We start from the raw sequence: 24735 nt of genomic DNA, 5'->3' as shown, positions 1-24735 counted from the left end.
ACCTTCTGAATATCCGGGAACAATAGGAGAACAAATCGAGTGTACACACAGCATCACCTTGCTAAAGGGAAGTCTGTTTATTTGGAAATATTTTCTCCCAATATCAGAGCAAACGAAACAACCTTTTTCACAAGGAAACAAAACAGTCAGTAAACAGGATAAAGCAGCAAGAATGAGAATGGCTTGTTAGAGGAGATAGACTCCATTGTTTTTCATTCTTATCGCAAACACCAAGTGCTTTTTTGTACAATGATATCAAAGGGCAGATAGTTATGGCTGTCGTCCAAAGTCAGACAACGTTATTTCCCTTTGTCAAAGTTCAATAAGGAGACGGTCTTTCCGAATCTCTTTCTTCCGACTAATCTGCTGTTGACTGATGTTTACGAACGTCAAGCTGCTAGAGATTTCAGAAGACATCTCCTTCCATTTTCATTTTCATTCTCCGATTTATTATCAACTGATTATAGATCTTTTAGGATGTGATCTTTACAGCGGATGAAAGGAGCTAAAGTTAGAGGTGTCTTTTTCCGGAATACTTTCAAGACAATCGTTTACAAGTATGCTCGTCGCCAAAGCAGTAAACGCGCTAAAGATGCGAAACCTAAACAGAGGATATTCGTCTCGATATGCCTCAGAACAAGATATCAACATATGAAAGTTTACAATGGTCATAAGCAGAAGTTGCGAACAGAGTTGTATTTGAGAAGCAAGCAAAAATGTCACAATAAAGAACCTTACAGTATTGACAATGTGCCTTGCAATAAGGGCTATACGTGAATCACTGCAAATCCCCAAGGCTACTCTCGTCAACCCCATTCTCTGACAACAAGGACATGAAGGAGGAACTATCGCAGCCCCTTGCGGTCTTCTAAAGAAAGCGATTTGTTTCACTTTCCCACATTTCTCAGAATGCTTACATAAGTTTACGACAAACAAGTTGACTGCACAATAGGAATGATTGTATGGCGAGAACACTTCCCCAAGCTTCTTTTAAACATCGCTGAAAGGATGTCACACAATTGTTATTTATGGTAAGCTAATTACATCACGGTACGAAAATCTCACAATACGATTGTCACTTGAAGTCACCTTTGTCGGAAAACATGCTATTTTCTATGATTAGATCAAATCAAAACGTCGAAGAGGCTACAGCGGCGCCGCGGTGCTTCCGCAGAACGCTGAGTGAAGCCCACGGGAGTCGCCACAGCCAACGGAACCGAACAATTTGTGTTGCGACGTGCCCCAGGAATCAGAGCACTTACATTCTGCCCTAGCGCCGAACACCGCGGAAAAATATTTTGCTCAGGGGTACGGTGGATCTGTTCGCCGAACGTGAAAACATAAACACTAATGGCACGATGATTGGGGTGTAGTCTGACGAAGTCTACCCCCGGGATTTCTGCGATCGAAATTAGTGATAATTCTCATCACCCTCAGCAGATAAACTAAAAGCTTTTTCCGACGTTCGTAGGTTTCAACTGCTGCTGTAATTATCACTGCGGTGACGTCCTGGTGGCGTGGCGTTTGTCACGGACCCATGCTGCTAACCTTGCTGTGGACGTGAACTGTTAGGTCCGCTTACACTCCGAGTCAGGCAGAAAGGTGAGAAACAAATGACTTGAGAGATGACAATTTGGCAGATTTCTCCATTAGTCAATTAACTAACTGACAGTGTCAGCACGTGTGGATAGAGGGAAGAACTTTGAAAAAGATACGCATCGGATCATGTTCAAAGAAACTCAATTACAACCAAAAATGATCAAAACCACAAACCTCTGGCTTTTCTGATGAGCCGTCTTGCTTTCGAGAAATCATTGCCACATTCAAGCCAGTTTCAGAGAAAAGATTTCGAATTTAAAATTTAAGATTTCAGATTTCGAATTTTAGATGAACCGTCTGGCTTTCGTACTCTACAGTGTTTCAATAATCAAATTTTGCGGTATACTTTGAGAATAACATCTTGGAAAGGGGCGTAAGAGAAACACTGGCAAAAGAAATAATAACCCTCAATGTGTTTTACCGAGTGTAGCCTATAGGATGGCGAATCGTCAAAATTCGGAAATGAAATCTTCTAATTACTGCCCTTAGGTTTACTTCTCCTATTAAGCGATATGCTGCCCCATTCGCTGGAGGGAGACAATTTGGTTTCCTCTTACCGCAAAAACATGTTACAGCTGAAATAAAATATTGACATCTTTAGGGGAGAGAAGGGAGACCATCGTAGCTAAAGGGTAACGCTAGGCAGAACGTTGGCATACTTATGTAAGATATAGATCTAGTGTTGCAGATTGTTTGGCCGGAGGGGCAAGTTACCGGTTACTCATACAACTGCATGGTTCTTGCCCTCTCGAGAATGCTTTTGTAGGCTTGGGGGAAATATCGAGAAAGTTCACACGGTGAATTTGGAGCATGATAGGCAAAATACTATCCATTTTCTTTCCTCAATCACGTCATAAACCCACAGATTTCGATGAATCAAAAATAACCGAAAGCAAGTGCTGATAATGTAATGGGGTTTATAAGTTACGTTGATACCCATGACAGGTGGAGTGCTAAAGTCAAAGTGATTTTTTCGCAATCCATTTTTTTTCTTAAAACAAAACACGATTTGTTAATTGCAAATTACTAATGTTGCGGCCTGTTGGGATTCTTATTGGCATCAAAAACTTGATATGTTGCCAAACATTCGCATTCGCAAGTCTCATCATCAAAGCAAAATTTCCTACAAAAAAAACATGTGTTATTTTGGCCAACTATACTAAAGCCACTACACGGGTCCGTAGAAATATCAAAGGGACAATTTTTCCTTTAATCCGTTCTCCGGGAAAAAATGGTATACCTGATATTGCTTGATTTCGGGGACTTACTTTGAAATAGTAATTGAATATGAAGGTGGGTGTACGTCGCCTGAGGTAGAGGTTTAAGTAGAGGTTTAAGCTAGAGCGCCTTCGGGGCAGCTGACAATTTCGTTGCCGGGCATGTGAGTGGATGAAAAAAAGTTGGAGTACCGAAGGGAAGGACTCCGGGACTGTAACACAAAGTTTGAAGAAGCTAACCACGAGACGCCACGACGTTTTCTTTTAGTCGTCTCGAGTAAGCAAGATATGGAGACAATGTTTCTTAACATTGTTTTTACCCGTGGTCAACCCTTCCCTTGCGTCTGCTGGAAAAGAAGAACGTGATTTAGACGGATACGGATCCGGACGCCAGCTCCGCAGCTGACGTACACCGATACAATGGGTGGCACTATCCCTTACCGAGTGACTGCACGTTTTGACGAACAAGCTTTGATTTAAATTCACTCAGTGAGTGCACTTCCTGTGACGACTGAAGGCAAAACATACCATCTGGCTGATTAGCAGAGACTTGGCTTTGGTAATTTCAGGGGAGGGTGGGGTCAAAGAAAGGTCCCTTGGGGCGATGGGATGCCTTGACAATTGTGCTAAGACTAACTAAAGGTTGGCCCGTTTAGATCGCCTTGTCTGCATAAGGAAGCGGTCGTCCCGAAATGACAGCTTTTTTCCTTAATACAACGTTTACAGTGTATTCTCTTGTTTGACGTTTTGATGCTTTCTGGGATGTTTTCAACCACTCGAATACTCCTTGTCAACAGGTGACAGAACTTTGCGAGGAGATTTGTATACAATATGCCAAAACAGATAACCGTGTTGGTGTCGCGCTGAATGGAGCATTTGCGTGTTTTCTTAATTTTCTTTACCAAGACACGGCGCATTGAGAAAAGAAAATTACCATTCGCCCTACTAGTCTTTCGTTTGCCTGAGACAAGCTTTGTTCCCAGCGTATACAATCTGTTCACGCCGATAATTTAGTGATAATTTCATACGACAAGTCTGTTGAGGTGCTCTACTGAGGTTGAAAATTGGTGCCCAAGGAAGACACGGGTGAGGGCGCAGCGTTTACGTTTATTTCACCGACGACCGGACGGGCCCACCTTCGCAATTAAACCAGGGGAAACATGCCAGCCGCAGGATACAAGGAAGGAGTTAAGATCTACAAATCTGACTGGATAATTACGCTATTTTAAAGATGGGACGCAGTCATTTCCGACATGTCATCAAATAAGAAAGTTTGTCATACCAAAATCGTCTGCATCAGAATTGTCGGCAAGATTCATTATTGGATTCAGTCTTCAACTGCATACGCTTGAATATCCCATCTTCTTGCTTTGATTACACAGTTGTCACTTATCACACAGTAGACTAGAGACTCTTTAAGTAAACCTGGTCCATCAATCATGAATAGAGTCCATATAGTGTTCGTCCAGTTCGCTGTAACTCTGGTTCAAAGTCAAAACACTTCAACCAGAGAATAACCCGTTCGTGACCGAGCCAACTTTCGTCTAATTATCTCGTATGGTCATCAAATCATAACCATTAGGTCAATTAATGACTAGAAATAACGCATCCAATACACGATAATGATAGTTTATTTCTACTTAATAAACCGATTAACTCATCATTTGGAATCACATACGCTTTCAGCGTGATGAGGATGCTTGAGCCCAGGTCGAAGATCCAGGGTTTAGATCGATTTTAGGTGCTCAAACTCAGAAAAGAACACTGCTGTTGACTGTAAGATGATTGCCATTATATTCTTTGCAAAAAGAATCTAAAGCCAACGTATTACTTCACATGTATGAGTTGCTGGTCCCTTTGCTTTCAGCTATTGCAAGTCAACAAGTGAAGACACAGGTGTTTTCTTTGCAATATCAAAACCCTAATCCTTTGGAGTTTTGGCATGGACAAAATGGTACAAACTACTACGTTTTTGTGTAATTCTTTTCATCTCCGCTTTCTGTTAGTTCTTTTACTATAATGATATGGTTGTACAGATTCGTTCCCCTATTGCCAGGAGAGCAGAATACAACTTCCTATAACCATAACATGATACCTGAACGCAGCTAGTTTTGGAAAATATGAACTAACTATTCCGTTCTGTCACTGGAAGTTGGTATAAAACTTTCTTTCTATAGTTTCGAGTCTGCTCATTAAGTCTAAAATTGCTACGGGTGCTAATCGGAAATAGAACGAATATATGAAATCCTGCCTCAAGTAATGAATGCTACTATCCAATTTCCCAATGAATACTATACCCCAATATTACCCTTAATGGTTTCCCGCAGTTGCCAACCAGGATTAAATTGATATCAAATAATTCGTTTTGATAAAGCGCTGCCATTTGAAATTGCACCCAGTTTTTGGCTCAATTACACCCGCAGTCCAATCACTCCCGCGAGAATTATAGGCGGACTTCCCCTGGCCCAAGGCAGGCTTCCGACCTGATAGGCCAGTTCTTTAAGACTAATTTATAAAAACATTCCTTTTGTATCATAGTGTGTTAAAATCATATTTCTGCCTATCATATTATCCATCTATTTACCTACGGTTATCTGCCGCAAGCCAACCACCATCTTATCAAGCCAAGCCAATATAGCCCTGTTGATATTAAAACGTTAAACTATACAACAATATCACACATTCTCGGACAAAGGGTTCTTTTTTCGGACGAAGTTAGCCGCCGGCACAATTTTGCAACTTCTTTAGTTTTTGTGGCTTCTTGTCGTGATGTATTCACTGGATCAATGGTCTCCCATATTGGAGACCGACATAGTGCAGCCCAGGCGGCCGCGGGTGCGTTACACAAAAACTCACTACGGTCACAGCTGCACTGAGCACCAATGTCACAAAAAATACCTCCCCATAAAGCGCTACTTTTACCCCGTAATGTTGGTCATGGATATGGACTCTTTCCGTACCTGTCCTTACAATGATCATGAAAAAATAATTTTTAACTAATTTCAAAGAGAAGTAGTAATTCTCTGTACAGAATTTACGACTTATCAAAGTTTTCACACATTTGAAAAGCGTTTCCAATGTGATGGTTCCATGTGTGGCGTCCTCAGGGTTAACTAACTTCAAAATAGATAAGTTGGCAAAGCGTGTTCTATCAAACATCTCCGTATAGCCGGTCGACCAAAAAGAAGGGCCTCTCAGTATGACCATTTGGTGACTGAGGCCGGACCCAGTGATTTGTAACCGGACAGCTTATAGAGAATGTGTGACTTGCATACTGAAGAAAAAAAAACGAACTCGAAAGGTGTGCATAAAACCATCAGTCATGTCATGCTTTTCAACACAATATAGCCCATTTTCTCGTTACCATGATGTTCCGTACACTTGCAAAGCTTACATTATACACTAATTATGGTAATCAAGTGAAAAAGACAACCACTTACAATTTCACTTAATCATCTTGACATTACAAGTGAAAATGAGTTGTTGATATATGGTGTCCGCCGTGTGAACTGGCCGATTTTTACAATGGAATTGCACTGAACACATTTAAATACGCCAGACTTTTAATCACGCTGCCACATAAACTAATTTTTGAAATAGCGGTGATTATGTGTACTTGTAGGATTATTAATCTCCAGAACTATTGCCGTTATACCATGGAACAATCTATGTTTCGATGTGGAATTCGATCGAAGTTGGCCAAGTTCGTGGACAAGACAATTTCCAAGCAAATACCGAAGCATTGTCATTTTTGTTGGATGACCATTCCGGGTTGGTACTCCACCCAAAGTTTTATCATATATACATATCTTATACGTTAATTTGTATCAAATTTATCAAAAATTAACTTGGTCGATTGTTTTCGTTCTCTCAGGTTACTACAACGTACCACTCGTGTAACGGACAAGTGGTGAAATGGAACCTTGCATGCTATATTGATGAAGTTCGGAGCATGAGCTCGGAACCATGGGTATCGAATTTCGGCGCTGTTTCTTCGTTACCAAGGAGACTCGGCAGGGAGGCGCCAAAAGAATCGTCCCTAAACTAAATGGCGTCTAAATATCCATATGATATTGATATCTGTGTGATCTCTCGAAACCAATGGGTTAAGCATTATTCAGTTTAATAATGATTTAGGCCTACAGTATTACGATTAATGCCCATCATTGTCAAATGTGATAATTACCCTTCCCAATCACATTTACGACTCAAAACTAGTTATGAAATATAATTACTTTGTTTTCAACCTGACAACCAGGTCAATGTGTCCCAACTTCTCCAAAATGTTTGCTCCACATTGCTTTGGGCCTATTACACCGTGAGACCGATCCAATCAAATACAATATTTAGCATAACACAACTTAATAAGTCGATTAAAAATGAAATACAGTCTGGCGTTTTTCATTTGCAATTAATACCTCATAAGCCTTCGTTTATTAAGTGGGTGATGTATTTGTCATTTCACCGATTAAAGGGAAGGTGTCATACATGAAAGCTGAAAGCATGCCAAAGAGCAAAACGCCCCATCACATCCCAAAGCTACGAATACCGCAATCTAAATAATACCGTACCGTGTACCCTTTGAAAGTAAAAGCTACCGGTCAATGATAACCAGCAACGGTTTCGGTGCATGAAACCCCACAAATATGTTGTTTTCATGCATGAGAGTCCATGATTTCCATCGAGAGCCACTTTGTTACGCATTTTGAAGGATCTTTTAGATATATCGCTATACAATGTACTTCATTGTGATCAAGTACGCGCAGGTAAGGGGAGTTGTCTGGGCAAAATATCGCAGTCCTGTGGACAAACCAATCTCGAGACAATAACCCTCGTCCGCACACTGCGATATTGCAATGTCTTTTGTGGTGGACTTTTGGACCTGTTGCAAGACATGAATCAAAATGTTGACGCCATATTTTCCCAACATGCAAAAAACGCGGTGGAAATTCTCCCAAACATTTTTAGAAAATTTCGTTCAACATAGGTCATAGGTTTTATGAACCTTTATTATAACTTAATGTTAGTCAGAATCTATCACAAATAATTGTGCTCCAATACTAATTTAGACAATTACTTACTTGATACTTCGAACTGGTCATTTTTTTCACGATTTGTTGGCGTCGATGGTGACATATGACGAATTAAAGGACCGGTGTCATTCCGTGCAATTTTAAAATAATTTACTATCTTCTTTAGAGAACAAAAGAACGTCTCTAACCAGGGACAACATGCCACCATCCATTTACCTTTGGTGCCAGAGAGAGGTAAAACCAAGTTCTTAGTCATTTGCCGTTAGAGATGCTCAGTGCATGCAGCGCGCACATCCATTAAAGATAGCACTAAAGCTTAAAAGAAGCTTTAGATTTTCAGTACAATTTAGTATGAATGCCCAACTTTTGAGGCATCTTAGTCATAAATGGGATGAGATATCTGTCATTTTATTCGACACAGATAGTATTGACGGGTGACCTTTGCTGTTTCTATTTTACTTCTTAGTCTTAGCACTGTTTACAAATAATTCTTCGACTTTTACAGGTGACCTTGTATCCGAAAAGAAGGATGAGAACTCAGCACTTCGTGTCAATTCTGCAAGCTTTGGTTCAAGAAACTTCCCATGAGAGAAAGCCACGTCCATTCATAACCGAAAGTGCAATATGCTTCTAAATTTCAATACGCCCATCGAAACTTCGTGTAAGGGTTTTCAAACTTTTATGGAGCACTAATCGAATAATTCAAGTTTGCATAATAGCCCATCTTATGCGCCTATGCGACTTTTTATCACCGGCTACCGCCCTTCCGCCCAGTCGAGCGAGAAGGATCGATGAGCAAACACCAATTCTGCCTCCAAAAACATGTTTCTCACGATAAACGCGCGCCATTCAAGGGGAGAACAAGTTAAACCCCAAAATGATATGTTATGGCCTTGGGCTTCTTTCGCGGTTATACTCATTTTCGAAATGTCTCACAAATGGGTTTGCCGGAAAGCTTGGTAGATTTGTTGCCTAAATGATGTAGTTTTAAGAATGATATAACTGAAACAGACTGGTCCAAATAGATTCTCGACGCACCAATCAGAGGCGACTGATGCTTTATGGTGGAAGAGGTGGTGACAGTTATAGAAGCGGTCAGTGACCAAGTGACTGGCGATTCTGACTGGCTGCCTCATAGTGGCAGCATCTCGCATAGAAACGGTAATTATGTTCGGTGGTGGTGGGAGGAGGTAAACGACCGGGACGACCCTTCACTAGCGACGGGAATTCGACATTCATTTTTGTATATGTACACCAGTGGCTTCAACGAATGACGTGATCGTCAATGTAGCTCAGCGAAATGCAGTGATCGGATGTCATCCGAGTTTTGCGAAGAACATTTTTGAAGATCTTGTCGCCTTTTTCGACGACTATTATATACTGTTTTAGATCCATCGTGAGCAAAGACCTCCTTGGGGCTGACAGCCAAGAGTATTCATTGTTGCCCAAATATTTCACTCAACGATAAAATCTCCTTGGAAATTCCAAAGAACAGAGTATGCTACGGGCAGCTCGTCTCCTTGGTCGGGTCTCGAGGCGAGGGCCGATTCCCGCTGACTCCGATCAGGTATCGCTTCATCTACCCGTCGACATTTATACCTCGAGTGTAAACCGTGGACAAACACTCACTTCAAAGGTGGGAGTAATTGAGACTGGGGTATTGAAAGGTTTTGTTGAAATTCCTGTTCCTGGAGAGGGGAAATAATGATGGAATGATACGGTTGTTTGGAGATAATTTGTCTGGTTACATAAGGTGTCCCCTCACGCAGGCCGGCGGTGTCTGTGATGGTATTCTCCCCACCAACTCAGGTGGAACCCATCCCTCCGAGCTATGTTTACAAACAAGCATTCACTTGGACAATTTTCTCCAAATTTCCACCGCGGTTAATGAGAGAGGTGGTTCCCATCGTCGATTCACTATGACAAGGTGTTGTTGTCTAATGAGGAGCCTCGGGTTAGGGGACGTCATGGAGAAGCGATATCAAAACCATGGTCGCTACCTTCGAAGGGAGGAAATATTTGGGCTATGGGGATATTTCGATGTCATTATTAGCAAGCTTGTTATGTCAGGATGCTGACATGTCTGAATAGCGACCAAGAGGAACCTCATGGTATAGGCATGAATACACCCAAGAATTCTATAGAAATATTATGCATAGACTACCTCCATGATTATGGTATGTTTCCAGAGTTCTCCACGAATGGGAAGTTTGCTTTTGGTTCAAATACAACAAGAAAACAGACAGACACCGAGTGTTCTGACACTGCCGGTTGCCGCCCAACAAAATTCTCTGCGCGGAATTTGTTTCAGTAATTTGTCAGTATGAACTTTGAAAATGACTGTTCGAACAACGTCAGCCAAACGTCCCAAGTGCTGCCTCACCGCCGACAATCATAGAACTAATTGGGGTCGAACCAGACAATTGTCGATGCATTACACGACTGCGACGAATGTGCTCCTCATTCTCATGCAAAGGCACCTACCCATGCAGTCAGAGTGGTTAGACAGCGCCGGTCACCTCCACGGGCGTGGGCCGTTCGACTCCCAGATAGGATAACTCATCATGTGATAGTGCTACGGGGATAGCTAGAGAGGATAATCTCAATCTACAACAGCGTAGGTTTCCTCCTGCCAGATCTGCGGTTTTCTCCTACATTACATCATAATTCGCCTAATACTTTGATGCCCAACTCCTTCATATCCGATGAGGAGGCCCATTGATAACTATATTTAGATACCCATGGGGTAGAGGGAACATTCTCAGGAGTCACAACCATGACGATTTGAACCCCGAAGACAACTGCTGGCGGCGGCTGATGTAGCGGTCACTACAAAATTCTTCAACACCAAACGACAACAACAACAACAACAACATTTTCCTGCTTTCGGATTTCGACGTTTCACAGTCGTTTTTTCTTTCAAAATAAAAACGATGGAGTTATTGGTATCATTTAATGGTCGCCTTAGAACTATTTATATCGAAGACCAAGTTAGTCTTGATGCAGTATCGATTAAATCTTTTGTATGCAAATGCGAAGTAAGTTGAAATTTGGAGATGTCCGAAAATAGGAACAAATAGTCTAATACTAATTTTAGAAATGGGGGGGGGGGGGCTAGCCAGTGCAGGCAGTCTCTGTATGCATCTAACAAGTGTGTATACTGCCGAAGGCAAAGAGGGACCGCTACTAGGACTAGTACCAGCTGGAATTCCTTGCTAGTGGTCCAGACAGACTGACAGAGGTCGCAGGTTCGAACTCCACACACAGCAACTTGAGCAAGGTCTCTTTGTCTAACTTGTACCCCACCTTTCTTTTCCAGGGGATCAAACAAGATGATGTGTTTATCACCTGTAATGGACATCTTGTTGGCGATGACAGCGACATCTTACATGGCCCTATTTATCACATTGTCCCAAGAATGCTTGGAGGGAAAGGTGGATTTGGTTCTATGCTTCGTGCCATTGGTGCTCAGATTGAAAAAACAACCAGCAGAGAAGCTTGTCGTGATCTCAGTGGTAGGAGGATGAGAGATGTAAATAACGAGAAAAAGTAAGTACATGTATATACTGGGAAATTAGATAATCTGGGTTACAACTAATCAATGCAGCCAGAACCCAATTGAATTCCCAGCAAATTGGTTCACGGATACAAGTATTCTTTGCATAGCATCCCAGTTTGTTCAAGATTCACCTTGGAGTAGTGGGATGTTTATCCCGACCTTCTAGTTGTGACATTGTCCTCATAAGACCAATTCGGGGCGAATGGAAATTATAATCAAACATGGAATCCTGAAATCGCTCTCTGTGCAACACATCATGCTATGTCTTTCCATAAGAACAAGAGTCACACTGGGCTCATCTGAGCCTATTATCGAAGCAATAAGCAGTAAGCTCACAGCCCACCAGGTGGGTTTGAGGAATATTACAATAAGCATGGTGGAAAAAGACACTAACGACAGAGTAACACAATAACCAGAACAGCTTCCAAATTGTAAAGGTCCATCACTCGGATCAATATTACACTTTTGTCAATGACGGTACACACAATTATACTTTCAGATTGAAGGACTGGATGGGAAAGCAAGGTGAGCGTGCAGAGGAAAAAGAACGTTGTCGCCAGGAGAGGCTAGAAAGGAGGAAGCAGACCCCAACACACAAGTTCCATGATCCAAAATATGACCAACAAAAATCTGCTGTTTCTGAAAATCTAGAGGATGCATTGATGCAAGGTTTGTGCTAGGGCTACATGCTACATATGTACTCCATTGCCAGGCACTCAAATCGTAATATAAAGTTAAGAGTCAAAACTCAAATGTTAAGAAACAACACAAATATATATTGTATTGTTATTTGGCAAAAGATATTTTAATTCAATATAGCTTTGGGTTTGAACAAGAAAGTGATTTGCATGATGTATAAAAGACTGTGGTATTTTCAGGATTAAATAAAGCAGGCAGCAGCAATGGGAACGCATCAGCCACAGCTACTCTCACATCAGAAGAAAACAGAAAGAGAAAGTTACCTGATGACTCCCCAGTTGATAAGAAAAAGGCTGCTGAATGGTAAGTTCATAGTTTTGGGACAATGAGGGAGGGAACTTGTGCAAGCTCGTACCTGACATAATTGACAAGTAGTGGTTGTGACTGAAAATACTGGTGTCTTCATTACATTACGCTCATTACAAAGCCATCAGCCTCATCACAAATCTTCTAATTGACAGACTTTTGATTAAATGTATTTTCTTGTGAAGCTGAATTACATTTTGATCAAGCAGTTTTATTACACCTTCCTTCTGCATCATTTCAGGCTTGGAATGGACATCGACAACATCAGTGACTTAGAGAGCGATTCAGAAGATGATTCATCCAATTGCAGTGTCAAGTCCACTTGTGGTACGAGCTCAGGACATCCGTCGATTGGTAATGATTCCCCTTGTCCAGTTTATGATGAATCAGAATCAAAAAGTGACATTTCGTCTGGGAGTAGAGACAAGCCAAAAGCAGAGACAGAGATAAAATCAGGCGTTGAGGAAGATCCCAAGAACAGTTTACGCGAGGCATTTCACCCTCCAAAAGCTGACCAGGGACCAGTGAAAGACAACCACGGACAAGTAAGCGAAGACAACATGGTGAGCAATTGAATACTTGCAAAATCTCGGTTTGCATTTTCGATTGGGAGTGCAAGTGCAACAAAAAGACATATTTTGGTGATATTAGATTGAACAAAATCCCAAAAGATTCCTTCCTGAAGATGTGCAACCTGCTGTGGTTGCATGTACGTAACCTCAACATTTGGGTCTACATCACTGTGAAACAATTATCCAATCCAGTAACCGTGAATGCACAAGTAATGTCTACTTCTACTTGTTTACATTCAGGGGTCATAGTTGTGTGTGCCAATAGTTGTTTAAGTTTTTGCATTGAAACTGTATTTCATTCTTTCAGGAAGAAAAGTCAATTGACTTGGAGGACTTTAACTCGTGTACAGAACTTGAAGCTCTTGGACTGGATCATTTAAAGTTGGCTCTGGCAGAAAGGGGCCTCAAGTGTGGTGGAACATTGGAAGAACGAACGAAGCGATTGTTCTCAGTCAAAGGACTTACGAAGGAGCAGATTGATCCAGCCTTGTTTGCTAAGCCTGCTAAAGGCAAGAACTCGAAAGGCAAAAAATAACCTGGAATGGTTTGAACTGAACTGTAAATTTCTACAATCTGCTTATTGACAAATACACTTCAGGTACAGAACTACTGGAAGACAAAGCTGAAATAGAAGCCACTCAGTCACATGTAACGAGTGAAACGTGCCTTTTTGTAATGGGCCAAGCTTTTATTAGGACAACTTTAAAGCATTAAATGTATTTTATGTAATCGAGCCTTGTTTTTTTCTTGACTATCAGGTTGACTGTTTAAAGGATCAAATATAAATGGAGTTGCATTGTCCAAGATTCTTTGGTGAACGGCTACACTTCTGTAAACTGGTCAACATGATCACTTTGTCTTAAAGCACGGACAACAACCTCTGCAGTGCTGTCAAGAGGTCACATCCTATCAAGCTGTGTTGAGACGATGATATCTAAAAATACTATTTTCTTCATCCGTCCATTGACCAGTAAGCATGATCAGACAAGTCTCTTCTAGTATTGCAATCCAGTTTAGAAGTCACATTCTATCATGCTGTCCTTAGGACAATGGACAATATCAAATTCAGAATTATGTCGGAACAAAGCTGCCTGTTCAATGAGAGAATTCATGAGCTTCTTCAATCGATTATCACAGAAGACGAAGTCACAATTCAGTGATGGTGATTACATGTAGGCTCCGATAGACAGTTGAACAAGTACAGATATTGAAAATGTTCCTCAATTGGGAACCTCAACGTGTTCAATTGCCATCTCTCATTGTTTTCACACAAAGTTTAGTCATGTCATGACAGACTTTGCAAGAGTATGGTGCTACAAGCATGCTTAGAAATCATATCAGGTACATACCAACCAAGTCAAAGCTAATTAGTCCACCATCCACATCCAATCGACATACCTAAGAAACAAGAGATTTCAAACATTGACACAAACGGCAACAACCATATTTTGATAAATAAATAAATACTTTATTAAATAAAAAATTGTTCAACTAATTTCAATCAATGAATCTGACTTTGATGACTAGAACTTAACATGGCCACATTTTTTTTCTTTTTTATTCTATAACCGACTATGAACCATAACAACAGAAAAATATATTCAAATTCGAATCCAAACAGACAAAAAATAAGTTAGTTACTTGATACATTATGAAAATGAAGTAAATATCAGAATTCCATCAGCAAAACTCTTTTTGATTATGTGAACATAACCAGAACAAAACCATATCACATTTACATCTTGCTACAACTTTCTGATTTGACGGACTCATGAGTCAAACTTCTCCTCGACTATCATCTCCAAGCTCTCTTCTCTCAGAGAGCTTTTGGCCGCCTGCTCCGACATCCAAAATGGCAAAAATTACTGACCAGGAAATATACACCAAATTGATTAAACAATTTATCCTCTGCATAATCAACACAAGAAACTTGTGTCCTTTTTTGTGATGATTTTCAGTGTAAAAACCAAGTTTCTAGTGTTATGTGCTTTCTATTTCTGCCATTCTAGACCCCCCGGCCACACCACCGAGTGATAGAGCTCTCTTGCATATACTTAGTGTCGGACTCAAAAAGTTAGGGAGCCAGAATCTCCCCACCTGCCACAGCCTAACCTTTAGAGTGATCAGAGCTGACCATCCATTGTATCCCATACTGCAACATTCTCCATCATTTGCTTCTGCTCTATAAATCTAGGAGGAAATCTGAAAAAAGCATCAGTATAAAAATGATAACATAGACCACTAAAAGGAAAGAAAATATTTTTAGAAAATATATACTTCATGTTTTACAGTTCTGTAGCCACTTGTGCATCTGATTATCAGAAACTAAATCCGGCTCTATTGATTTTAACTTTAATGATCACAACCAGAGGGCCAGGATAAGATCACTTCAACTTGACTGTTCTGACTGCTTATAGCGTTACCTCTTGGTTTTGTCCTCAAGATTTCTTCGTTTGATGGTGCTTCATATGCAAGAAGTCGAACTGGAATTTGAGGGATGTTATCAGGGTAGGCTTCAATGCAGCAGCTGGGATAGGACTTTGGTCTGCGCCGTCCTACTTCATCACAGCGATTGACGTTCTTAAGCCTTTTGTAATTGATGTTATAAGAGTCAACCCTCTTCTTCATCCCTTTATACTGGATGTCAGTCATCTGGAGAACACCCAACATGTTACCACTTCTGAGATATTAGCATGTTTATTTGTTTCCTATCTCTGAAATTCTTCCCAGAGGGATTGAATACATCCGTCCATTTGCTAAACTTTCATTATGACCTTGAAGTAGGGCCTAACAGTTTCTTCTCATTTTTGAAGGTCGAAGTCAAAATGCCTTTATTTCACTGCACATGTAATGGACACTGCAGTGATAAGCACAACAACCAAACTGTGAAGGCAGGGAAAGAATTACCTCATCAGTTTCTTCTTTGCCAGCATTCGACACCTCTACCAAATTTTCTGTACTTTTTGACATCTGGATGATTTCATCAGTGATAACTTCCCTCGAACTTGGACGAGGCGGAAATTCTCCATCAACATAAGAAGCTTCTGCAGCAATTGATGACAAACCAATCTAAAATCAAAAGAAAAAATATCAATGGCCCCTTGAAAACTTAATTAAAGGCGTGCAAACGACTCCAAAAGATATAGTGAGTCTTCTGGGTCAACAATTGGATGGTTGAACCTGACCACATCTTTTTACCAAGGAACTGCCTTCTCCTGTCTCTTTTGAGTTTGAAGGGGTGCTTGTAAACACCTTCCTCTTACGACAATGATCACTTTTATCAAGCAGGGAGAAGTGGACACTCTTGTTAGCGAAGATGGTAGATTCTATATTGGTCATCTGAAATGAGTCAAAAGAAACAACTTAAAACTTCTCATCAGTCAGTGAGAACAAAATTTCAGAGTCATGGTGTCATCGGTCTGACCATATTTTCACCAAGTTAGATTGACACTGGTACCATGCCATGATTGAGCAACAAGATGGTAGCATACTATCAACCCAGGCAATTCCAATCATAAATCTCACCTTTAGATTTGTCTTGCTTTTAGTGGCAGTAGTTGACAAATCTGTTGCACCAGAATTGTACAGGCTCATATTGCTGTCACACTGCAATCCATGCTGCAGATCACTGGCTGGAAGAGAACGGAATATAAAACAATATCGAGTTGAGAGCCGACGGTCAACTAGGACATTTTAGAACAATTCTATGAAAAATATTTGTAATGTATTGTAGGAGGAAACTGATGCAGCAAGTTTGAAGAACATTAGCAGATAGATATTCATATCTTCTCACAGATATATTGCAAATTCAAAGTGACAGACTTGTTCTACAATCTTTTAGAACGATTAACCAGTCCAGAACTTGTGAGCGACTGTCTTCTACTTGAGGGCCTTATCTGATATAGCAGATTAAATACTTACTATCCGCCACAACCGCAGAACAGTTTATGTTACTATTACTAATCATGGGTTGTTTTCCATCTTCTCTTGGAAAAAGTAAGGTTGAATTTTTTGGCTGAAGTTTCCCTTCTTTCTTAAGTCTTGGCCTGCTGTGAAGCTTCCTGAGTGAATGATAAACATTGCTACTTTAGATCTGGTGTTCGAATGCCAACTAATTGCATGTAGGCTTACTAGCAGAACTTTATGGACTGCAAGTTTTTCAAGGGTCTTTTCTGACATTAGATATAAACTTTGGGCAGAACCAGACTTTCTGCTCTGGCATTTGTCTGGCGAGAACAATGGAATACCAGCAAAAACAAAGCCACCGCTTCATAGCACTGACCGTCGCGAGGGAATTGCATTGCTGTGACAATGACACGGCATCAATTTTATCTGAATTTTCATATTATTTTATGCATCAGTGCTGAAGTAGCAGAACTGATCAAAACTGAAGAGTGCTTACTTCAATTTAGAAGTTACTGTAGATCTCTTTGTGGTTTGTATGGGTGTTTTCTCTGCTTGTCTCTGCAGTGACTTGCCCTCAGTCTCTAAAAAAGACCATGATAAATTGTGCAGCATTGAACAGTAAGGGCAATTATTTCATAAGGAAATTGTCTGCTACTCACACCAGGTAATAGAGCTTAGGTTTGACTCTGTGAAAAAAATTGGAATTGTGTCTCTGGATGAAACAAAATCAAAGAATCTTGATCAACCAACAAAAACACAACTGCTAACCTTCATGTATCGTGGACATATCCATGACAAGACCATCAGCAGTCATTTCACCAGACAACATGGTTGATGTCAATTTGGCTTTCACAACCTTTCCAATCACCTTTTTGACTGGAACAGCAGGACTTTTCCAACTATTAATTGCAGCCGATTCATTTTCAGAACACACAAAACCATGACTGTGATCTGAAGGAAAGATTATTTCATAATCATTATACATAACATACACAGTTATCATGATCTTCCTGAAAACAAAAAGCTTACAAAAACAGATTGACAACAATCAGCCTACATGGTATTTATAGAGGACAGAGTCACAACCACAGGTCCATTTCGTATGTGGTGTGACTTTGGGACCATGAATTCTCTACATTGGTTATTTTGGCAAATTTAGAAAACTATTGATACAATAACTTTACCACCACTTATTGTTGACACATCCACTACCACATCATCCTTAGTCTTTTTACCAGGCAGCATAGTCGATGTCAATTTGACTTTGACGACTTTCCCAGCCTCCTTTTGAAGTGGAAGACTCTCAAACTCAGCAGAGTCTTCCTCGATACCACCGTGGCATCCATCATCTGTGAGGAAAACAAATTTTCACCCCATTTTAATGAAATGTTAGTATACTATAAATATATAGTATAGGTTTTCAGAACACACAAAACCATGACTGTGATCTGAAGGAAAGATAATTTCATAATCATTATACATAACATACACAGTTATCATGATCTTCCCGAAAACAAAAAGCTTACAAAAACAGATTGACACATTCCCAGGTAATAGAGCTTAGGTTTGACTCTGTGAAAAAAATTGGAATTGTGTCTCTGGATGAAACAAAATCAAAGAATCTTGATCAACCAACAAAAACACAACTGCTAACCTTCATGTATCGTGGACATATCCATGACAAGACCATCAGCAGTCATTTCACCAGACAACATGGTTGATGTCAATTTGGCTTTCACAACCTTTCCAATCACCTTTTTGACTGGAACAGCAGGACTTTTCCAACTATTAATTGCAGCCGATTCATTTTCAGAACACACAAAACCATGACTGTGATCTGAAGGAAAGATTATTTCATAATCATTATACATAACATACACAGTTATCATGATCTTCCTGAAAACAAAAAGCTTACAAAAACAGATTGACAACAATCAGCCTACATGGTATTTATAGAGGACAGAGTCACAACCACAGGTCCATTTCGTATGTGGTGTGACTTTGGGACCATGAATTCTCTACATTGGTTATTTTGGCAAATTTAGAAAACTATTGATACAATAACTTTACCACCACTTATTGTTGACACATCCACTACCACATCATCCTTAGTCTTTTTACCAGGCAGCATAGTCGATGTCAATTTGACTTTGACGACTTTCCCAGCCTCCTTTTGAAGTGGAAGACTCTCAAACTCAGCAGAGTCTTCCTCGATACCACCGTGGCATCCATCATCTGTGAGGAAAACAAATTTTCACCCCATTTTAATGAAATGTTAGTATACTATAAATATATAGTATAGGTTTTCAGAACACACAAAACCATGACTGTGATCTGAAGGAAAGATAATTTCATAATCATTATACATAACATACACAGTTATCATGATCTTCCCGAAAACAAAAAGCTTACAAAAACAGATTGACAACAATCAGCTTACATGGTATTTATAGAGGACAGAGTCACAACCACAGGTCCATTTCGTATGCGGTGTGACTTTGGGACCGTTAGTGAATTCTCTACATTGGTTATTTTGGCAAATTTAGAAAACTATTGATACAATGACTTTACCACCACTTATTGTTGACACATCCACTACCACATCATCCTTAGTCTTTTTACCAGGCAGCATAGTCGATGTCAATTTGACTTTGACGACTTTCCCAGCCTCCTTTTGAAGTGGAAGACTCTCAAACTCAGCAGAGTCTTCCTCGATACCACCGTGGCACCCATCTGTGAGGAAAACAAATTTTCATGGAAATTTGATGAAATGTTAGTATATTATAAATACATAGTATAGGTTCTTTCCATAATTCTGAGATACATACATGTACAGTTGCAGAGGTACTTTTCAGCATTGTTCTGATCCTTATCCAGGAGTACAATGAACAATGTTTAGCATTCCTCAATAAAAAAAGATAGAGCTCAGGAGGGGGTCTTCCTTACCAAAAACAAGGGCTCAAGTAACCTGGGCCCAGCAAGTATAGATAAACCCAAACATGGTCCCAGGAATAAGACAAGTTAAACATGGAGGGAAAATTAAACTCTTGTAAAAAAGACTTAAGTCCCAAAACATGTAAAATGGCCGTTACAAATCAACCACCACATCATCATCTCTCTTTCTGCCAGCAATTTTGGTCAACAACAATTTGCGTTTGATGACATTACCGGCTTGCTTTGGGACAGGAACACTTTCGAACTCGGTGGTTTCACCTTCGATACCACCGTGACAGCCATCTCCGCTTATTGTTGACACATCCACCACTACACCATCATCTGTCTTTTTCCCAGCAAGTTTGGTTGATGTCAAAGTGGCTTTGACAGGCTTTCCAACCTTCTTCGACGCATGGGGACTTTCCATCTCAGTCGATATGCTTTTGAGGGTTACACTGTGGCAGTCATCTTCACAAAATAGAAAAAAACATCACACGTTAGGGGACTAATATTTTGATCTATATAATCATGAGCAAATGAAACACTGAAACTGAAAACCATTGTCCTTAAGAGAGAGGTGTCCTTTTGGAAGTTAAACAGAAAGGAAATTATGAAAGTAGGACTAAAACCATTATCCCTCTTGTAGAGGTCGTCCTCTTCCAAAGGTGTTTGCTATTGATAGGGAAGCATGGATGTGTTCTCCAAATCACTTGTATAATACCTCCCAGAATTGTTGATTCATCAACCAACACAGCACCATTGTCCTCTTTGTCAGGGAGGAAGGTAGAACACAACTTTGGTTCAACAATCTTCACAGCAACCTTTGGAAGAGATGGAAGGCTTTCAAACGTATCCACTTCTTCAAGCTCTGGAGTTCCATAACCATAATCTGTAAGGCAAAAATGAAGTTTGTTTTGTTTTGGTTCAATAAACTTCTCGCAGTAGAAACTAACTATACTACTATCAATCCAGAGCAGACAGCAAACAAATCTATTAAGATATCGGAGAATTGTACCATCATTGAATACACAACTGATTTTATAAAATGCAAAATAAAGCAATTATTGGTGAGCCAAGACACAAACCTGGTTTATCACTGCGGTCGCACACAAAATTTAAGTCAACAAGTTTGGCCAAAACTTTGTGTGGGACTTTCTTCATATTATTGTCATCAACAAGCTGATTTTGCATCTTCTTCTTTCTTTTGATAGTATCTGATAATAAGAAATGCTGTAGTTAAAAACATAAGTGCAAGATTGATGCACACTTGCAGGCATGGGCCTGCAACCAACAAAGCCACACACCACAATCTTGAACGAAGGCCAGATAACAAATCAACCGTAGTGAGCCAATGATATGACTGAAATGCCATATTATTAATATGGCATTATTAAGGAGATGATGAAGAAGACGATTTGTGGCGAGTTTATTTGGCAATAAGACACAAGTCCATCCTAATAAGAGTGAAGCTAACTTTTTTTATGCAAGTTGTCTGTATACTAACCAGGGCCAACATGAGCATCGCGCAGTACTTCAATTTCAACAGTGCTACTGGTGGGATAAGTGGTGACAAAGTCTTCTGTCATGACATCTGCTGTTGCACCTTCTATCAAATCAGTGGTGCCTAATGTCCCAAAGGTATGCTCCTGAGTGGAATCAGTCATTTTGGTTGCCCTTCTCTCAGTATCTGTCGTTGTGTCTATCAAATCTTCTGTCATTAGGTCGTCTGTAACATCCTCGGTGAAGTAGGTTGATTCTAAAAGAATTTTATCAATACAATTGCATTGCGATGTCATCAACCTGAATTTTACACCAGTTCATCAGATTAAAAGGAGCAGTATAGTAACAACTGTACACCAAATACTGGAACATGAAATATATAGTTGTGTAGGTCACATACACTTGAGCACTTTTCTTTTGTGATGACAAACTCAGTTCAGCACTCTTACCATTTTGACTTCGAGTTACGGCTGATGAGTCAACAGTCTTCCACTTGGACGACGTTTCTTTTCCTGAAGACTGGGATGTTCTGCTCGATTTAGATAACGAATCATGCTTACTACTTTTTGAAAATCTTTTCAGGTATACAAGATTTGAAGTGTTGAGCTGAGGACATACTGATTTTTCCTGACAATGCATGAGACCAGAAAGTAAAGGATCCACTTTGGGAACGAAGTTAGTTGCCGGTTTCTTAAAGACATTTTGAATTGGCACAGGAGTCAGTTTCTTTGGTTTTAACTGTTTTGATCTGGGATTGTCCTGGTTTAAGTCACCCAAAACTTTAGAAGCAATGCCAGCAGTACGGGTCGATAAAATTTGTAAAATAACAGCATTCGAGCCAGACATTTTTTGGCAAGCTTTTCTGGGCACATTCAGAATTTTTGCGACTTGGATAGTACGTTCTGGAGAAGGAATTTCAGTTTCTTCAGAAGTATTCTCAACTGCCCTGGTACCAGAATCTTCTGCTTTCTTGGTGGGCGCCCCATTCGGTTTGATCTTCAATTGAGGGAGAACCTTTGACCGGGACAATGATGAACAATCAGAGCTATTTTCCTGTGAGCTTTTCAAAGTTTGTTCATCTGACCATTGAGCAAGATCACCAGATTCTATTGCTTCCATAGACTCATCAACCCAACTTTTCACAAACTGTACTTTAAAGGTAGGATCAGGTGAAGAGTTCACATTCTTCAAGATATCAGCCTCAGACAAGGCAGTACTCTCACCACCAATAGATTTCACCCTTTTAACTTTTGATTTCATTGATTTAACCGGAACTGAGGACCTCTTAATGGGACTCGGCCTTGAAAAGTCATCTTTTTTTCCAACCTTCTTCTTCACTTTATCATTATCAATCTGCCTATTCTTTGAGGTCTTCTTCTTTTGACGTTTCCTAGATGATTTCATTAACAAATCTCCCAGGTCAGGCTCAATCCAATCACTCTGCATCTGACACTTTACGGCGGTCACATCCTGTTCCCTTCTTTTCCTTGTTTGAGGCTGAAAAAGTATGACACTTTCATGTAAAGTTGTATTCCATTATCTTACCTTCATACCCTAGTGAAAATCGGCATCTTTTGGGAAGGCTGATACCTTATTTGAAAAAAATACCAAAACACCAGAGAGGAAGCTTGTACATTTACCCTTTGATTATCTCCACCTCGTTGAATATTGCTCACATCAGAAATACCTCTTGACTTGGCCACTCTTCCTCTTCTACTAGAAAAAGACAAGAATACTACTATTAAGTTTGTAAATAATGGTGTGGGATTTCATGTACCGATTATGTTTTGAAATGGAATGCAATATGATTTCGATTGGAGGTAGTCGAGTTGTCACTTCAGTGTTATCCCCTCGAACTCCCCAAGTACTTACTTTAGTAGGTTGAAATGGCATATTTTGGCCCAAATTGCAATTGTGTTTTTGCACAAATGAGGTTCTGCCTACCTAGTTCTTTTCACTGGCACAACTTCAGGCATTTCTTCAAAAAGCTTTGGCTCATAGACATAATTTGTCACCTCTGTACTCTCTTTAGCTGCGTCTGTCTTCCTCTTTTTCGTAGGAACTGGCTCGGACTGTTTTTCTGGATTAGAAAGAGGAACGAAATATCAAAATTATTTGACAGTTTGAGTTACCAACATAAAGTATGCAATTGTTTTGGGGAAAATAGGCAACAGGTCATGCAGGGTTGCAGAGCAAACATCTTTATCCCGCAATATTATTCTAGGTTTAATTCCATGGCGAGGGCCCACTTCAAGGCCAGTATCTTTAACATTCCCTGAACTTTCATTCCTATCACTGACTAAAGCTTTAGCTAGTACATTTTCTATGCCTTGTTCGGAAATAAGGCACCCTTCCAAGTTAGTTTTTCTGTCCATAATCTGGAGCTACTGCCATCACTGTGAAATACTTACTAGGTGATGGTATGACGTCATCAGGGTCATCAGAGGAGAACGGATCAGAAAATATTCTGATCGGTGAAAATACTCTTCCTGTTTTCCCAGGGTTAGTGCTGGCAGTACTTTTCGTGCCTGCAGTGACTCTTTTCATTCGGGAGTATGTCTTTTGGTTGCACAAATGCTTAGAAGCCATGAGGATGACATAGGTTAAACAACACTGAGTCTGAAAATCAAGAGAAATAATTAACATTGGAAATAACTCACTTGCCTTTTTTAGGGCCCATAGCCTGTGCCTTGGACAGCACTTCATCACCAGCAAGCAGGCAGAGAGTTGAAGTTATAAACACACTACATGATCATGTAGATGTATTGCACTATACAGTCTGCAGTACAGTGAGATGTCCGATTTCTCAATTTCTCTGACACTCTATCAAATATTACTAGCCAAACAGACTCATTTCTAATTACGAAAAGACATTTCTGTATATACTATTTTGTTCTACGTATATTCATCTTCACACCTGATGCCTTTAACAGGAAAAACGGCGTGTATTTACTTCAAAATTTGAGGTTTTTATGAGCGAAAAATCGAGCACATGCTTGCTTCCTCCATTCATAACTTCCGGGTCTTTAAACTTTTTTCATTGGCCAATCAAAGTCACGTGGCCTCAATAGCAGACGACACGGAGCCACGTGCTTCTGTTCCGCGTTGTCCGATCTTTCGCCAAAATTGCTCTTTATCGACTGATTTCTTGAGGTTCTTTCCAGACGCCGCTTTACATGCTTTACCTACCATGTGATATGCTGAAAACACTGGTCAATTTCCTGAATCATGAACTCAAGTTAGAATCCAAAAATCAGACGAAGAGGGGGATGTTTTTCGATTTTGCCACTGCATCATCAGCTCATTTTGTGCCAAGCACACCAACAGCAAACAGGCTGCATTGCTCTCAACAAGATGCAATGGTTCCAGACAGAAAAAGCTTGCCTTCAGAATCACCAGGACTTTCCCCA

At 40.2% G+C, this 24735-nt stretch overlaps 3 protein-coding genes and 1 long non-coding RNA gene across 5 annotated transcripts; 1 reads left to right on the top strand and 3 right to left on the bottom strand.

Moving 5' to 3' along the window:
* Nucleotides 1–10710: 10710 nt before the first annotated feature.
* LOC135485058 (splicing regulator SDE2-like) lies at nucleotides 10711–13687 on the top strand. Of its 2 annotated transcripts, none has more exons than XM_064766787.1 (6): nucleotides 10711–10887; nucleotides 11169–11398; nucleotides 11908–12077; nucleotides 12287–12410; nucleotides 12655–12976; nucleotides 13293–13687. In XM_064766787.1, the coding sequence occupies exons 1-6, from the start codon at nucleotides 10783–10785 to the stop codon at nucleotides 13518–13520; spliced, it is 1179 nt and encodes a 392-aa protein (XP_064622857.1). In that variant the 5' UTR covers nucleotides 10711–10782; the 3' UTR covers nucleotides 13521–13687. The 2 variants fall into 2 exon arrangements, with proteins under 2 accessions (XP_064622857.1, XP_064622858.1); XM_064766788.1 differs by lacking the exon at nucleotides 10711–10887 and adding an exon at nucleotides 10983–11000.
* A 795-nt stretch (nucleotides 13688–14482) lies between these two features.
* Nucleotides 14483–16611, bottom strand: LOC135485386 (uncharacterized). The gene is made up of 4 exons (XR_010446562.1): nucleotides 16511–16611; nucleotides 15893–16324; nucleotides 15409–15637; nucleotides 14483–15187 (listed from the first exon to the last, which is right to left on the bottom strand). It is a non-coding gene; the product is annotated as an uncharacterized LOC135485386 (long non-coding RNA).
* Nucleotides 16612–16877: 266 nt separating this feature from the next.
* Nucleotides 16878–20252, bottom strand: LOC135484842 (uncharacterized). The gene is made up of 7 exons (XM_064766533.1): nucleotides 20060–20252; nucleotides 19463–19624; nucleotides 18962–19126; nucleotides 18076–18240; nucleotides 17660–17842; nucleotides 17388–17472; nucleotides 16878–17046 (listed from the first exon to the last, which is right to left on the bottom strand). The coding sequence occupies exons 1-7, from the start codon at nucleotides 20250–20252 to the stop codon at nucleotides 16878–16880; spliced, it is 1122 nt and encodes a 373-aa protein (XP_064622603.1).
* On the bottom strand, nucleotides 20132–23893 carry LOC135485261 (uncharacterized). The gene is made up of 7 exons (XM_064767109.1): nucleotides 23737–23893; nucleotides 23270–23405; nucleotides 22966–23038; nucleotides 21775–22822; nucleotides 21330–21581; nucleotides 20547–21039; nucleotides 20132–20293 (listed from the first exon to the last, which is right to left on the bottom strand). Exons 1-6 carry the CDS (start codon nucleotides 23870–23872, stop codon nucleotides 20864–20866), a joined length of 1821 nt encoding a protein of 606 aa, XP_064623179.1. The 5' UTR covers nucleotides 23873–23893; the 3' UTR covers nucleotides 20132–20293; nucleotides 20547–20863.
* Nucleotides 23894–24735: the final 842 nt, after the last annotated feature.

The sequence above is a fragment of the Lineus longissimus genome, chromosome 3, assembly GCF_910592395.1.
Source record: "Lineus longissimus chromosome 3, tnLinLong1.2, whole genome shotgun sequence".
NCBI classification, from domain to species: Eukaryota; Metazoa; Nemertea; class Pilidiophora; order Heteronemertea; family Lineidae; genus Lineus; species Lineus longissimus.
The sequence above is the reverse complement of the archived record's forward strand: the minus strand, read 5'-3'. Positions and strand labels throughout refer to the sequence as shown.